Source organism: Lontra canadensis, unplaced genomic scaffold (assembly GCF_010015895.1).
Source record: "Lontra canadensis isolate GAN:19392208 unplaced genomic scaffold, GSC_riverotter_1.0 scaffold78, whole genome shotgun sequence".
NCBI classification, from domain to species: domain Eukaryota; kingdom Metazoa; phylum Chordata; class Mammalia; order Carnivora; family Mustelidae; genus Lontra; species Lontra canadensis.
In genome coordinates, this window is record NW_022631072.1 from 6,513,272 (window position 1) to 6,531,733 (window position 18,462).

At 36.1% G+C, this 18,462-nt stretch overlaps 1 protein-coding gene across 2 annotated transcripts in view; it reads right to left on the reverse strand.

Annotated features, from left to right (window-relative positions):
- Nucleotides 1-235: 235 nt before the first annotated feature.
- HNRNPLL (heterogeneous nuclear ribonucleoprotein L like) overlaps nt 236-18,462 on the reverse strand; it is a 38,423-nt gene continuing 20,196 nt past the window's right edge. The window contains exons 7-13 of one of the 2 annotated variants that reach the window (XM_032881940.1): nt 15,318-15,389; nt 10,315-10,532; nt 7,660-7,781; nt 7,007-7,208; nt 4,439-4,496; nt 4,263-4,361; nt 236-982 (exon numbers count right to left, since the gene is read on the reverse strand). In XM_032881940.1, coding sequence (XP_032737831.1) covers nt 927-982; nt 4,263-4,361; nt 4,439-4,496; nt 7,007-7,208; nt 7,660-7,781; nt 10,315-10,532; nt 15,318-15,389 — 827 coding nt within the window. In that variant the 3' untranslated portion in view covers nt 236-926. The remainder of the gene's footprint in view (nt 983-4,262; nt 4,362-4,438; nt 4,497-7,006; nt 7,209-7,659; nt 7,782-10,314; nt 10,533-15,317; nt 15,390-18,462) is intronic. The other variant, XM_032881941.1, reaches the window with a different exon arrangement.

Below are 18,462 nucleotides of genomic sequence, written 5' to 3' on the forward strand. Positions count from 1 at the left end.
CACCTTGCACCATGTAGAAAAATACATATTATTACTCATGGATTCAAGAGTATAAAATAAAAATGCAAGTACCCAAAATTCTACATACAATTTTAAGGGGTTCACGGACTCCCTACAGACCATTCATGGATCTCAGGTTAGGAACTGTTAATCATAACTTCTATTAAAATCTTAATGCCAAATTCCAGATGTGTTTTCAAGATCAAGTCACATGCAACAAATGAAGATGAACACATTAACTCATTGTTGTAACTTTATAAAATCTCCAAACTGTAACTAGAAACAGAGGCATGTCAATACAAACGGACAATGACTTAAAAAAAAAAAAATTACACCAATTTAAATAAGTTTGAGTGCATACTGTACAAGTGTATCCATGTCTGTTAGCCTTTCAGAAATATAAAATCAGCTAAATCTTTAGTACTTAAAATTCATTATGTGCAATGTTATTCTCAAACTTGATTAAAATACTTAATAAATACAAGTTATGTTTAATAGGAATAACTGCAACATACTTAAACATCTAAACATATTATAGGAATTCTATAATATTAAAATGCAATACTTTCACCTGCATTAATCTCATACACAATGGAAAAATACTTGCAGATAATCAGCATTAAGAATGCAAATATATTTTCACTGTGGAAGAAAAATAATAAGATTAGAAATCATATATTTGTGTCATCTACAAGGAACCTGTAGATAGTCTACATTATGACATTCTATTTTAAAATGAAAACAATTCAATATTTAACTTTACAACAAATTTACTCAAGGCAAAATATTTGTTTATTACAGAACAGGATCTTAAGTCAAAGTAAGCAAGGCAACATTAGATCAACCATCTTAGAATTTTTTTTAATGAAGTGTAGCTTTAAAATTGTAATAAAGGTGAACATAAATTCTAACATGCTCTTCTCTTCTTATAAATGGGATGATGTAGAAAAGCAAAGCTTCAATGTGTAGGGATTGGAACCATCTGCAAAAATTAAAAAACAAAGTTAACTGTTCACTTCATCAAACTTTCAAGATTATCCTGAATTAGCAGAGTAAATTATTTCACCTTTTTATAAAATCAGAAGCAGAAACGTAAAAAAGGAAACTTTCTAGGTAAGGTAAGGGTAAGATTACATTTGTACATCTCTACCACCAGGTAAGCTACATGAAGGCAGGGACTTTGTCCACTGCTACATGCCTACTGCTCTAAACCTTATCTGACACATAGGCACACTCAGTATTTTTTTTTTTAAGTGTTTATAGTAGGGAAATTTCTTACTATTTTTATTTTTTTTTAAGATTTTATTTATTTATTTGACAGACAGAGATCACAAGTAGGCAGAGAGGCAGGCAGAGAGAGAGGAGGAAGCAGGCTCCCTGCTGAGCAGAGAGCCGGATGCGAGGCGATCCCAGGACCCTGGGATCATGACCTGAGCCAAAGGCAGAGGCTTTAACCTACTGAGCCACCCAGGCGCCCCACACTCAGTATTTCTTAGTGAATTAATCATTACAGGTGAACAGTACGGGATTAGGCTTATGTCCATCAGCAAAGCTCACTTTGCAGAATATACCAGAATGGCAATTCCTCTAAAAAAGCCAGTTCAAACTGAAAGGGAAGTAATCAGAGAGGGAGACAAAAAATGAGAGACTCTTAACTCTAGGAAACAAACTGAGGGTTGCTGGAGGAGAGGTGGGGAGGTCAGGGCATGGGGTAATAGGGTGATGGGCATTAAGGAAGGCACGTGATGTGATGAGCACTGGGTGTTATATACAACTGACAAATTACTGAACTCTACATCTGAACCTAATGATCTTCTATATGTCAGCTAATTCAACTTATTTATTTATTTTTAAAGATTTTATTTATTTATTTGACAGATCACAAGCAGAGAGGCAGGCAGAGAGAGAGGAGGAAGCAGGCTCCCTGCCAACCAGAGAGCCCGATGTGGAGCTCGATCCCAGGATCCTGGGATCATGACCTGAGCTGAAGGCAAAGGCTTTAACCCACTGAGCCACCCAGGCATCCCAGCTAATTCAATTTAAATATATTAAAAAAAAAAAAAAAAAAGCCCATTCAAACACAACCTGGAAAATGGCATAAGAATGGAATGTAAAGGAAGATATTAATAAGGTGAAAAAGTTCCAGGAGATCTAGTATTAAATTCTAAAACTTCTCAAAAAAACAAACAAACAAAAAAACCTCCACAAAAATTTTTCCATTTTATACATTTTTAACTTTTCAGATCAGGCAGATAACTCCTCCTCAATTAACTGTGCAAAGAAACAATCCTGGTATCTTAATGTATTAAAAATTTTCAAAAAAATTCTTAATTCCTATAAAGGAAAAAGCACATAAATTAACAAGTACTTGCATGACACTGGAGAGGATAAAAAGATAAATAATCGTTCCTGTCTGCAAGGAGTCTAAAATACATCTTGAGTATGTCTCAAATATGCATATAATTTTAAAGCCTTTAAAAACCTTCTAACACATATTAAGCTTGATTTACTACTTAAAATTTACTTTTGTGACAACAAGTTAAATGAAAGGAGGTATTCCTGATTTTTATCCTTTAATTAAAATTTTCAAACATAAAAAAATATATAGAATAGTATGATAAACCTCAATTTATCTATCACCTAGTACCATTTAGATCCAGGATCAAAATAAAGTACACAGAGGGCACCTGGGTGGCTCAGTGGGTTAAAGTATGCCTTCTGCTCAGGTCGTGGTCCCAGGGTCCTGGGATTGAGCGCTACATCAAGATCTCTGCTCCGCGGCGAGCCTGCTTCCTCCTCTCTCTGCCTGCCTCTCTGCCTACCTGTGATCTCTGTCTGTCAAATAAATAAATAAAAGCTTTAAAAAAAAAAAAAGTACACAGCACAAAGCTTCAAAAGTTAAATACTTGAGTGTACTTTGTGTGGTAGAAAAAGAGGCCATTACCCTTCTGGAGAGAATAAACAGTGACAAGTTCATTTAATACAAACCAAAACAATGGAATACCATTTTTCTTCTAACATACTTGTTAAAGACTGAAAATCTGACAAGACTCAGTGTTGGTAAAAAGAGTGTTGGGAAACGGGCATTTTCACACACCACAGGTAGAAATGTAAACTGGTGCAACCTTTTTAAAGGGCAATCGAGCAACATCTATCAGAATATAAACCTTTATGTTCCCAATACTAGGAAATTGCCCTACGAACACAAAATGTGCAATGATTAAGGATGTTACAGTAGTAGAAAAAACAATTGGAGAAACCGTATTCATCAGTGGGGAAATGGGTAAATCAAATAAACTGTGGTATATCTCTACTATGAATAGCTACTCTGGGGTGCTTAAAAAAAAAAAACGTAGTAGCTTTGCATGTGCTGATATAGAAATAGCTCAAAGACATATTAAGTGAAAACAGCAAGGCACTGAAGAGTATGTATAGAGGAACCATTCTGTATAACTTTTGAAAATGTAGATATACATACAGTGAGGAGGAGGAATGAAAGGAAGACAAATAGGTTGTAAGTTGTAGAAAGCTTTAACTTTCATTTTGTACCCTCATGTGCTGTTTTAAGTTTTTTAACCATATAAATGTATGTATGACTTTCTTCTAGAAAGATGAACAGGACTGTGGGAGCCAACAACCAAGATGGCCCCAATGATCACTATCTTCTGGTATTCATAGCTCTGTACAGCCCCCTCCCTCACTGTACCATAGTTGGTCTGCGTGACCATAAGAATACAGCACAAGTGACAGTATGTCACCTCCAATGTTAGGTCATAAAAGACACTGTGACTTCTGTTTTAGTCTTTTGCTCTCATCCCTCTTGGATCACTCACTCTGAAGGAAGCCAGCTACCATGACGAAATGGCCCATGTAGCTTCACTGGACTTGCAAACCACATAAATTTGGAAATCATTTCTCAATCCCCAATCATGACTTGAAATGACTGTACACCCAGACAACAGCTTGGCTACAACCTCAAGAGACCCTAAGTTAGAAACACCCAGCTCAACTGCACACAGAATACTGACCCTCAGTTTGCTGTTTAAAGCTGCTAAATGTGGTAATCTGTTATGGAGTAAAAGGTTAACTAATGTAAGGATTGTGTGGGTTGTGGGATTTATATGCCTTTTTTCTTCGTACTTCTCTATATTTAAAAAACAAAAAACAAAAACCCCCCCAAAACTCATAAATGTTATTTTAAAATTACTGTCGATGTTTCTGAAGTAACGCCTACTGAAAAATTATGACACAATTTTACTTACTTGGAACTCTTATCTGGTAGTGATTAAGTGCTGTCAGGGCTTCTACGGCATCAGTTTTGCACTCCCATTCTAACAACCCAGAAAGCGTTTTGGCAGAAGCTAAAACAAACACAAGTCCAGTTATTTGCTTGTCATCAGCTTAACCAGAAACCTTAAAAAGAGGAATGTGCACTTACGTTTTGCATCAAACACTTTATATTTGATGAATGTAAGAACTTCGTGGTCATTACATAACTGTCAAAGAAATGTGAAACTCCATTAAAAATATGGCCAAAATAATATTCCTGCCTTTTTTCTTTTAGAAAGCAAACTTTATGGGGGCACCTGGGTAGCTCATTCGGTTAAGTGTTTGACTCGTTATTTTAGCTCAGGTCATGATCTCAGGGTTGTGAGCACTGGACCCCAGCAGGAAGCCTGCTTAACATTCTCTCTTTGTCCAAATGGCCAAGAGACACATGAAAAGTGCTCAACATCACTCAGCATCAAGGAAATACAAATCAAAAAAAACACAATGAGATACCACTTCACACTGGTCAAAATGGCTAAAATTAACCAGTCAGGAAATGACAAATGTTGGTGAGGATGTGGAGAAAGGGGAACCCTCCTACACTGTTGGTGGGAATGCAAGCTGATGCAGCCACTCTGAAAAACAACATGGAGGTTCCTCAAAAAGTTGAAAATAGAGCTACCCTATGACCCAGCAACTGCCCTACTGGGTATTTACCCCAAAGATACAAATGTAGTGATCCGAAGGGGCACGGGTACCCGAATGTTTATAGCAGCAATGTCCACAATAGCCAAACTATGGAAAGAGCCTATCTGTCCATCAACAGATGAATGGATAAAGATGTGGTACATATATACAATAGAATATTACTCAGCCATCAAAAAACTGGAATCTTGCCATTTGCTATGAGATGGATGGAGCTAGAAGGTATTATGCTAAGCAAAGTAAGTCAATCAGAGAAACACAATTATCATATGATCTCACTGATATGTGGAATTTGAGAAACAAGGCAGAGGGCCTTAGGAGAAGAGAGGAAAAAATGAAATAAGACAAAACCAGAGGGAGACAAACCATAGGAGACTTTTAATCTCAGGAAACAAACGGAGGGTTGCTGGAGTGCAGAGGGGGTGAGAGTGATGGGGTGGCTGGGTGATGGACACTGGGGAGGGTACGTGCTATGGTGAGTGCTGTCAACTGTGTAAGACTGATGAATCACAAACGTGTACCCCTAAAACAAAAATACACTATTAATAAAAGTAAATTAATTAAAAAAAAAAAAAAGCATCCGACTCATGATTTCTGCTCAGATCAAGATCTCAGGGTTGTGGGATCTAGCCCCGCCTCAGGCTGCATGCTCAGTGGGAGTCTGCATGAGATTCTCTCTCCCCTCCTGTCCCTCCCCTCCCCCACTGAGGTGCGTGCACACTCACTCAAGTGAGTAAATAAATCTTTAAAAAAAAAGATTCTGCCTCTCGCTTTGCCCCTCTGCCTCACCCCTGTGTACGCACACATGTGCTCATGTTCTCACTCACTCTAGAAAATAGAAAAAGTAATCCTTGTGGCAGCATTTAAGTCTGGCATGAATGAATGAAATCAAACATGTTTTAGATTGTTAAGTTCTATGAGAAAATCAACTTTAAAAAGGGATGTTCAATAAACTATGTAAATAATTTCGTGCTATACAATAAAACCACAGATTTATAGATTTATAACTAAATATGTATTCTCAGAGTTGTCAGAATTTATCTAGTATCTAAGGTAGGGAGTGGAGTTCCAGAAAAATCAGCTCTTTTCTAAAGCATTTCCTACAGTTTGGCAAAAAAGCAGGGATACATAAAATTTTGCTATGGGCAAGATTTTGTTTCTTAAGGATTTTATTTGTTTTCACAAGACAGAGAGCATGAACATGAGTGCGGGGGAGGGGGGCAAAGGAAGAGGGAGAAGCAGGCTCTTTGAGCAGGGAGACTGATGCAGGACTCGAAAAAAATGACCCTGGGATCATGACCTGAGCTGAAGGCTGACACTTAACCAACTGAGCCACCCAGACGCCCCCTGTTATGGGCAAGATTTAAGGGCATAATAAAAGAGCTTTTTTTTTTTTTTTTAAAGATTTTATTTTTATTTATTTGACAGAGATCACAAGCAGGCAGAGAGAGAGAGGGGGAAGCAGGCTCCCTGCAGAGCAGAGAGCCCGATTCGGGGCTTGATCGCAGGACCCTGGGACCATGACCCGAGCGGAAGGCAGAGACTTTAACCCACTGGGCCACCCAGGTGCCCCATAAAAGAGCTTTCTGAATGGAGAAGTCAGGTATCTCATTCTAATTCCAGTTGTCAAAAAGACCAAGCCACAGGGCACCTGAGTGGCTCAGTCGTTAAGCATCTGCCTTCGGTTCAGGTCATGATCCCGGGGTCCTGGGATCGAGTTCTGCCATCAGGGTCCCTGCTTGGTGGGAAGCCTGCTTTCCCCTCTCCCACTCCACCTGCTTGTATTCCCTCTCTGTCAAATAAATAAAATTAAAACAAAACGAACAAACAAAAAAAGAGCCACAAACCAACAAAAGACTAAAGACTAATGCAGATTGGGGACCAGAAAAGTCCAATGGTCAAAGAGTAACTATGAAGACTGAAATAAATAACAGAATACTGATAACATCAAATGCAGATGATGAATAAAGCAAGACTTTAAAACGAGGCTAAAATATTATAAATTTTAAAATAAGAAATAGGATTTCTTTACCTTTGTGAAAGTCTCCTCTGTGACACACAATGGGACATTATAATAATGCAACACACATGAGGGTGGTTGGATTATATTCTTAGATGCTTGACCAGCACTTGTAAAGCGATTATTTTTGCTCATTGCAAAATCTTTGTAGCTACTTGTACCATCCTCCAGCTCAAATATTTGACTGGGAACAACTGAATGTTGTTTAGACACACTAAGGATTGGGAAGGAAAAAGGTACAGAACATACCTTGTTAGACAAAAAGCAACAAGTAGGCAGTGTCGAAATATTAGTATCTATGCCTGCATCAATTCTGACAAATAAGACAAAAGTAGATATTTAAATATGATTTATTTAATATTTTAAACATTTACTTGAATGTTTAAGTTATAATCCATCACTCTTATAGGTTAGGTATATTCTCAAATTGGGAAACTACATAAAACTTGCCCATTTTTAACATGCTGCTTTATCATAACACTAAAAACTAGGTATAGGTGGGCAAAACCTGAATTATATGACCCTAACATATTTTGTCTAAAATGGTAACATTATAGGTGCTAGTTTCAAATGTGCTCTCAATTACATTAAAATATTCTGAAACTGAAATATCTAATAAAAATGATTTTTTAATACTTTTTAAATTTACCACTTAAGATAATTACCAAACATTAAGTCTTTTCCCAAATAATTTGACATTGTTAAGATGTGTGACAGCTCTTTCTACAGCATACTCATCACCCATTTCTACCAGTGCTGTACCAGGAATGGTCTTCATAAATTTTACCTGTAAATACAAAAATCCCAAAAAGGTGACTATTTATTTCCCTTCTACAATAACAGAATTTCTTAAAGAGAGTATGATTTAAGTGGCTGAAGTCAAATACAGAAGATCACCTGGAATCTTTACTCTGCTGTGCTATTAGACCCTTGTAATTCAACAAAGTTAAAAAGGAAGACTATAATTCCATTGTGTAGCACAATGAAGAAGAGCACAGGTTTACCCTGGCTCTGCTATTTATTGGGTGATTTGGGGCAACTTTCTTCTCTGAGTCACAGGCTTCCCTATAAAACAGAGATAATGATAGTATCTGGTAGGGCTCATCAATATTTATTCATTAAACAAGTATTTATTAGGTGCCTAAAATATTTTGATAAACATTGTGCTGGGTACTAGGGATTAATGGTGAATATAATAGACAAGGTCTTCTTGAAACTTATATTCTGGTAGGTAGGTCAAAAATTTTAAAATAAATAATAATTCCCAACTACTCAGAATGCTGTTAAAGCAATAAACAAGATGCTCTAAGAAATAATGCATGATGGCCTTGAGACAGCACCGCCAGCAGGAAGGCTTGTACAAGGTAGGGGCAGTTTTAAAAACAGGCATACTTCACAATATTTCATGATCTTGGGCAGAGGCCACACTTACCCTCTTATACTATTCTAATTTTAATAGATAACACGATCATAGGGTTAAATGGGTAAAGTATGATAATAATTAAGCTAGTACCTACTCCTTAGAAACTCCTTAATAGCTATTCTGTACCACTAACATTCATAACACCTTGAACATACTTCTTATTTGTTAGCCTTAAAAGAAAACTACAAATGTATTTACATAACACATGCCACATAGCATTTATATCTACCCTTGCAACTACCAATTTTAATGGGCTCTCCCAATGTTTTTATACCATACCTGTACTTGAACAAAACTTGGTGGTAGCAGGACTTTCAGCTTTACTTGAAATCAGAGCCCAAAGTGGGGCTCAATCCCAGGACCCTGGGATCATGACCCAAGCCGAAGGCAGAGGCTTTAACCCACTGAGCCACCCAGGAGCCCCTATAAGGGTCTTTTAAAGGATTACCATAGCTTAAGTTTCATGTATCATAATTGTTTAAAATACAAAAAAATTTTTGACATGTGAGACTGGAATTGTTCAAGTTTATTAAACAAAGTGATTTAGGTTTCTAAACCTAGAGACAACTAGTTCATAACAGAAAAGACAAAGATATCCTAAAGATGTTGATTAAACTGATTCTGATTGTCTACAAATATGAAAAGCACGAACAGAAAAGTAACATTACGTGGTAAGATTAAAATACACATTAAAGCCCATTTAGTTAACAAACACGCAGTCCCTAAACCTTAACACCTAGGTGTCTAAGATAAATGTCTGTGTGAAAAAATCTGAACTACTTCTCCCAATGTTGCTAAATTTGTTCATGTATTCCTGGCAAGTTATGTAAGAAGAAATACCCCATATGTTATCCCTAGAACAAATGTGGGATTTTCTTTTTCTTTTCTAAATGCGGTCAAATGGTTATGTTGAGGAAATTCTTGTTTCAGAGAGTTTCTGAGTTGCTTTCTCAGTTCAAGGAGCCTTTATTTTGGAATTAATGAACCAAGAACTCAGAGTACCAACTTTTCAAGCCATGCTCCTGCTCCCACACATTTATGACTCACATGCTTGTACCTTTTTATTATAGTGAAAAGAACACTAAAATCACTTTAAACAATAGAGAAAAATAACATTATCTCAGTACTGAAACTCACTGGCAAGTGTATCAAACAAGTGGTAACTTAAGATGACCAATCACTTCCCCAGTTAAATTTTCCATGATTCTTCAGAGAACAGTTTAAGTATCTACTTTATGATAGGAACTATTTTAAATATTTATGAGATATCAATGAACAAAACATCACAGATCTCAGGAAATGGTTGTCTAATAAAAATAAGGTCATAGCTTTAAAGATCTTTAAAATATGTAAAATTTAAATGTTTTGCTGCTTTTTGAGTATAAGCCTCCAGATATAGTTTTGGACACATTCTTTCAAAGGGGGTCAGTTTCAAATACTGATAGAGCTAAAAGTACACTGTTCCTCAGAAGCTACTAGAACTCTAGCATTTGGGAGGCAAGTATTTAAATCTAGAACTCTCCTAAAATTCAGGACTTGTGGCCAAGCTCCATTTGCTCTTTCAAATTCTACAGTTCAAACGTTAAGTGTTAGAAACACTTGGCAATGATTAAAAAAAAAAACAAAAAACAGGCTAGTAACTGACTAAACTATTGTTTTGGAATTCCATTTACATTAGCTATTTTTAAAGTATTTTAGTACCAATAACCTACACTGATCACTTACCAACAAAAAACAATTTCTGAAGTTCCTACGTAATAAATTTTTAGCTTACGTGGGTTACTACTAAAAGAACTTTTATGTTCCTAATACAAGGAGAAGACATATATATTTGCTGCCTTTTCAAACTTTCCTACTAGGTATCCTAGTAAAGAAATTAATATAAAAGGAAACTTACCTTTTCAATATTTCCGTATAAGCAGAATAGGTTGAATACTCTTGAACAGTTCATTTTGAGCTGATGTAATCCACTAACCATTACAACTGACCCAGAGGGGTTTCCTCCATGCATGTAAGAGGAAGATGCCTGTGGTAATGGATATGCAACAAGCTCAGGCGTATCTCGAGAGCCCATTCTGTAACGACTCGGTAAAGGCAACAATGGACCATGGGATCCTATAAAAATGATAAACAAAACAAAACACAACTTAGCAGATACACTTCACCGCTAAAAGTAAACTCTTAGTATTAGCTAGTTTGATGTATGTCCAAGGAAAACTCAAATGTATTAATATTCAAATATAACCTGTGGGGATTAATAAAATCTGTTTCTGTGTACCAGATCCAAGATACACTGACCTGCACACCTCTGCATATACATCAGGCTTAAAGTTTATATTTCTAAAAATACTGTTTAACAAAGAAGTATGTAAGATCAAGCCACAGATAGCAGGGATGGGGAGAATCAGTGTAAAACTTTGGGCCACTGTGTAAAAATTGTATCTCAAATTTAAAAAAACAAAACCAAAAAACCTTCTGCCAACATCTTTTGGAGGAGAATACAATAAAATATACAGTGAAATCTCAGAAACTATCTCTATACAGACATTTTAAAAAAGAACACCTCTTTAGTTCCACTGAAAAGCTATCTCCTTGAATATATTTTACTGTAACATGCTTTCCGGTATTTTATTACCCTAATTCTAATTTAGGAAACAAAACCCCTGATTTCATTAATACCTTATCGACTCAAAGGTATCATTTATTCAGCACCCTGCATTATCTGAAACAACATCAAGAACCCAGAATAAGCCTGAACAGCTGAAACGGTTGTCACAAAACACACACAAATCGATGTCTCATACTGAGAATCCTTATTAAGAACTAACTTTCTAATTTTAGAGTAGTTCTAAACAACTTTGATTTATCCAGTTTTCCCATCTGTAACAGATTGGAAGTAACAAGAAAAATAAAGCTAAAAAGTCAATGGAACAGACACGAATGGGGGAGTCTGGAGAAACGGATACTAAAAGCAGGCATAGGGCACATTCACAACAGCAAGAAGAAAGAGTCCTAAAAAATGAGAAGCAACTAGGACACCAACTCATAAACTGGTGGTTGCCGGAGGAGAGAAAAGAGGGGGTGAAACAGGAAAAGAGGATCAACTCTCAGTGCAAAAAAATAAGTCTCCGGGATGGAAAGTACTGCAGAAGGAATATGGTCAGTAATACTCTAGTAACGCTGTATGGTACCACACTTACCATGGTGAGGACCACACATAGCACAATACCATCAATCTCTCTGTTGTACACTCAACTAGTGTCACAGTGTATGTCAACTATACTTCGACTTAAAAGCAGCAACTAAAATGGATGCATAGCTCAGAAATATAAACCCATACATGTTAGATACTCCTGAGTTAGTGATTACAGAAGCATACTCTTGTAACATGGAAAGGTCCTCCTGATGTTCAAGAAACCAATCCAAAGACTCAAGTCTTTTCTTCATTTCTCAAGAAGAATATGTAATGCCACTGATCCTCATTTTGATGTAAAACTAAGGGACACCTGTTATCCACTAAGTAAGTTACCAAGAACTACATTTTGGTATTCATAGCATGCTATTAAAGCTTATGCGGACTCCAGTTCAGTATTTAGTATTCTTAATATAGCTGTCATTCATAACAACACAGCAATACTACCAGTGAGCATACACACAGTGTGAGTTCCTACGATTTCATGAAGGAAGAAACACTTCATTAATGCAACATCAGTGTTGCCTTAAACCTTCAACTGCCCTTCTTGCTGATGATTAGTAATTTATCAAAATAATAGAGCTCATGGTGAGTTACTTGTTAGGAGCAACACATATTTTGAACTCTAATTTAAACTTTATACATACGCTGGGGTCAAATATCAATCATTCTTATCCCTACTGCAGAAGTACATATCCATGCTACACCATCCCTTTGCTACCACCGTTTGCTTTAAAGACACTTCACTACTGGGGAGCCTGGGTGGCTCAGTGGGTTAAAGCCTCTGCCTTCAGCTCAGGTCATGATCCCAGGGTCCTGGGATTAAACCCCGCGTCGGGCTCTCTGCTCAATGGTTGTGATCTCTCTCTGTCAAATAAATAAAATCTTAAAAAAAAAAAAATACACTTCACTATTATCACTGAATTTTTTCATAGAAAGTAGAAAGATGTGTAGTGGATGGGCAATGGAAACTTCCACTCTGCTTAAGTTGGTCAATGCCCAAAAATGTTGAGATCCACTACCATAGGTAACAAATGAATTCAGTGCTAGAGAATGGAACTGATGTTTGTAATTATGACCTCAGTCCTCAGGATTAAATTGTTATCTATACTATTTAAATTGTTGCCTATATTGTTTAAGAAGAAAAAGTAGAAATCTTTTTAAATGTTTCTATAATAAAAAATTCATACAAAATGTTTTGATGCTTAAAAAGCTAATACTTCAGGTATTAAAAAAATTCGATTATGTGGAAAATGCTACATAAATGCATTATCATCTGAAAGGCATTTCTCATCCTTATACTTTAAAATCTCCGGTCCAGGAGCCATATCCAAAGATGCTAGCAATTAATATACAAAATTTTCTTAGACCCACAGAAAACAAATCTGTATAGAAGTGGTAAAAATAATACTTTTCAAGTATGAGGGCATCTACCAGTTCACCTCATAGGATAGTGCTTCCCAAAGTAAAAAAGATTTAAAGAATTCTGAGAGCACAGATTTATACTACTATAATCAACCAATGAATAAATCTAATATAATTAAGTCATTAAACCTTTTCTATTCCCTCATTCTCATATTCCATCATAAAGGAAAAGCCAGAGGCGCCTGGGGGCTCAGTGGACTAGGCCTCTGCCTTCCGCTTGCTCCGAGTCATGATCTCGGGGTCCTGGGATGGAGCCCCGCATGGGGCGCTCTGCTCAGCGGGGAGCCTGCTTCCCCTCTCTCTGCCTGCCTCTCTGCCTGCTTGTGATCTCTTGTCAAATAAATAAATAAAATCTTTAAAAATAAGTAAATAAATAAAGGAAAAGCCACCTATGATATGACACCAAAATGCAAAAATACCTATTTTGCTGAACTGCTGATCTGAAGGGATACAGATATGATCTGCAGTTTTTAAACAGGCTCAATATATCACTAGCACCTACTCCCATCTTCTTTGCTTTTCCCCCAATTTCCTCACCTTACTTCTCTTTCTCTACCTCTTTGTATTCATCTCTCACTCTTCCTATACTCTGTTCTGCTTACTCCCCTAGGAAAGTAAAACAAGTTATCCTCAGAGAGTTAACATTTCAATGGATATAGCTCAGAATGGCTGTCCCTACACAACCCCACAACCAGTCCTCCACAGCAGGACCCTATTTAACTGCCAATGCAAAGAATTTTGCACCTCTCTTTAGTAATCTTACATTTTAAAATTTACACACACAAAATTAATTAGAGTATGAAACTGACAAAGAATTTCACAATAGGCTTTTTAAAAATATAGAGTTCTCTACACATGCATATAATATACTTTTATTTATACCAATTTTCAGTAAGATGTATTCTATGAAGGCAAACCTGAAAACCCAGAATGAGAAAATAGTCTGTGTCAACAATACCACAGTAGAGTTCTTTGTCCTTCATTTATTCTTTCACAGACTTTTCTAGACCCCTTGGCAAAATATTTAAACAATTTTTAGCCTTCCGCCAATGGCCATGACACATATACTCCACAACTACACTACAAACTTGTCATAAGCAATTCTTTGTAACCTCCCACTATGGAAAGCACAGTCGGCTCCTAATAAGTGTTTCTTTACTACAGGAGCAGAACTATCTACATGACCAGATTTAATATTTATGGTGTTAAAGAAACAGCTAAGAAAAATGATCAAGGAACTCACTGAAACCACTGGAGGAATATTTTCATTATATACCACACTTACTATTTTGACAACAGATTGTTTCAATCACTTCTTCCAGACAGACTACCATAGCAACCTGAACACACACATACAACGCGTGCACGCAAACACACACACACACACACACACACAGGTAATAAATCCCAGAGAAAAGACACTAAGGAATAAGCTAAAATTCATGGCTAAGAATAGTCATCAAACTTGTAGGCAATCTGAAAACATTACGGACAATAGGCAACACCAGAAGATTTTAGAAGATAAATCCCAAGAGTACAATATAGCAATTTCTATCTTCTACAGCTTCTAACAGCATTGTACTTCAGCCTTAAACCACAGAATAGGTGGGGTCAATAACCACTACTAAAAACTAAAGAAGATCTAAAAACACAGAACTTATAACCAGTTGCAAGTCTTATCAGTAACAATTCTCAACATCTACCCCTATAAGAACAATAGTCTGATGCCTAACTTTTTCCTGAGGAAGAGTATTATTTAACCTTACCAACATAGCTAACATTAAAACTGAGAAGTTTTAAAAGAGGAATTAAGTACAAACAAATTTAGCCAAAGCCAAAATACCAACTGTAGAACTAAAGAATTAGGCTCTTTTTGACAAATGCCCCATTCTTTCTGCCTTTATTACTCAAAGTTCCTCTTTGTTCCTAATGGCTAGAATGGAAGAAAATATACTTACTGAGCAATAATATTTCCTTTTGGTCCTCTAACAGACCACTGCCCATTACTAATCAAAACCAAACCAAACCAAAATGGTAAAAAAGCTTTCAACCCCCAACCAATAGCTCTCATTCATCTCAAGGATTATATGATAAATCAATATCCTAAGAAAACAAAGGAATCTGGACAACTCTTTGGGAGTACATTATAAGGGACTGATCCCCTATAAACCAAGTCAGGTGAGCAGGAAAAAGAGAGACAAGAAATGTGCCATTCTTCATCAGAAATGCAAAAATTCTAATAGTTTGTCTATACTACCTTCCTTCTGCCTTGACAAACTTACCATAGCCATCATGTCTAAACGAAGAAGGGTGTTCTCCCAAAATGGCTTGTCTCTGGCGACCCTTTCCTCTATCTGACACAAAAGTAGAAACATGGTTTTAACAATTTTGACCCAAGTACTTAACAGAGTACTCACATGGGAAACACCCATTCAAAACATCCATTACAATTCATGAAAGAAATAGGATTCCTGGTTAACTTTAAACATCCATTCATATCCAATTTAAATACAAACACCAAGAGTTTAAGGAAGTAATTCTATCTAACAAATTCCACTTAGCTTGAAAATATCTTTTTGGCAAATGCCAAATACAATCACACTTTCAAATTTAAGGAAAGAATGGATACTTTTCAGGAAGTGAACATACACAATGCTAGAGTTTGACACTGTACAGAAGTTTTTACCAATACATGTCTTTAAAACAAGCTTTAAGTGCAGTACTTTTGAAAGACAGTACCTGAATCATACTATTAGCTTCAACAGCAACACATTTTCAAAGTGGGCTTCTTTCAAGAAGTTCAGCATAAGCCAACAACAACCTGTATTACATGGTTTCACAATCAGTAAACACAGAGTATTTTGTATGTATATACACATATTTACAAACACCTACTGACTTGAGAGCTGGAAATTTGCACATCACTGGCCCATTTTATATCATGGATTGGTCATTGTCTATAGACCTTAACACCAGGCAGGACTATGAACACCCCCCCAAAGTTTAAATATGCCAAGATAAAGCTAACCAAGGGGGCTACATTATTGGATGAGAGTACTACAATACTCCTAAAAAATAATTTTTATGCTAGCTATGTTTTCAGGAAAGGCATGCCAATTTTCCTAAAGTTAATTTGAAATATCCAAAAAAAAAAAAAAAATTACTTGTAAGTTTCTAAAATAGCACTTCCTATGTTGGTTGGTAAATTTTAGAAATTACTGTAGAATACTTTTATAAAGTTTGCTGATCAAATTATAGTACCAAATAAGATTTAAAAATATATATATATCTTATGAATCTGGTCATTCTAATCTTTGAAAATTCACAGAGAGGCTTTCTAAAATCCTTAGTCACCTAAACAAATGAGATTTATGGGAGATGAGAAATAATTTTCACTTCAGCCCAGAGAAGCACCATTTTAAGTACCTATCCCAAGTTAGCATAGCATTAAAAGGGACCTAAGAGGTCATCTAATTCACCTTTTATTCAGTGTATAAATTCTCTTTACACCATCCCTATCAATTGGAACCATCTAGCCCTCTGCTTACCCAATACCAGTAACAATGTACTTATTACCTTCATTACCTTCCTTTACATTTTTCAGTTGGTCCTAAATAATGAGATAATTTTTGTATTGTATATAAATTGGTCCTCTACCCTTTTCTATCCCGTTTGGGACTCACAGACTTAGTCTATCTCCAAAAACCCTCTCAAATGCTTCCAAGTTACTAAGATCCTCCCTCCATTTCCCCAAAGTCATTTCTTCTCCAGTCATTCAGTTCCCTCTTTCTATTACATGGGGAGTTCCAGCATCATCATTTAAGTCCCACTCCTCCTGAATTAATCCAGTCGGCTAATCCCTTCTGTTAATATTCCTCTACTTAAGCATGCCACCAAACACTACATGCAATTCCTTATCTAACTAAGGAATCTTAAACCAAAAACACCATAATGTCTTCATGGCTCAGTTTTACTGATACAGTTAACAGTGTACTATATAAAGAAAGAGCACTAGACTGGGAATCAGAAGATTCCAATTTAACCACTAATTTGCTGTATAATCACAGAAACTGACAATCTTCATTCATAAAATGAAGGAGTTAGAGTGGATGGTCTCCCAAGGTATCTTTCAGCCAAACATTCTCATTATTAATAGTTCTCTTCATCTGAAGCATTCGCTACCTAATATAAGGTCACATGAAACAAAAAGTGTGCGGAAGAGTCAAATGCTGATTACATCAGTCTATAAATAGTGGTTTGTGACTTTTCATGAATTCATCTGAAATCTGATGGAAGCTATATACCTTCTCCCCCCAAAATGCACATATACACAAGTTTTGTTTACCATTTCTGGAATGATTCTCTGGAGTCCAGACTAAGAACTTTTTATACTAAGCGTAATTTGGGCTGAAAAGGACTTTTAAAAATGAGGTTGTATTTATTACAGAGTTCCTTTTGGTAGAAAAACTTAAAATTCAGTATCAACTTGAGTGGAAGATGAAGTCACTACAAAAACAAGAACAGAAACTGCTAGACTTAGAAAGCAAGAATATTTTCCCCTTGAAAACAAGAATATTTTCCCCTTGAAAACTAACTGAACTTGTTTTACTTCTTTATATTTCACTATCTAAATATCTACCTCACACGTTTCTAACCTTTTCTGATTATAATTCCTTGTATGAAAAACTAATCTAAGCTGGCTCTGCGTAAACTTTAGACCTTCTAAAAAAAAAAAAGATGTAAACACTATTATAATAAGAAGCACATCTACAAATGTTTTAAAAGACATTAAGAGAAATGTAACCAAAACTGTTTCGAGTTTAAAAAAAAAAAAAAGTATTCAATAACGGATTGTAATTTCACAGAAGTGAGAGATTTCTCATCAACCACTTGTTCTGTTGTTTGAGTACTAAGGTTTTGTTTTCCAATACTGTGCTCAACTGTACCAAGCCTATGCCAAGCAGATTTGTAAGTAGGGAAAAATGTGGGGTCCAGCCAAAGCTGCATCACAATACAAACCTGTTTGCAACCCCATGCATAAGGCAAGATGGTTTCCTAAGAATTGAGAATTAAAGGGGCCAATCACCCGAAGTTCTAAATATTGCAACATGCAAAGGATCATCATATTGTCTTTTGTGATGTTTTCTTTTGTTAAGAACACATGCACTATGGAGTCCCTACTGCCCAAGATATTCTGGGTGCCATAAAAGTTTTTCCTACTTTATGGACTTTTATAGATATGCTTATCTTGGTGAGTTTTTTCAACATGAGGTTCAAACACTGATATTGTAGTTGAGGTGTAGCCAATACTGCAGCCCCCTTGTTTTTACAAGATCCACATTTTAACTTGTATATTCCAGAATTGCCACACAGTTAGTTGAACAATTTTATCAGTCAAACCTATGCTCATGAAATTTCTAAGTTATA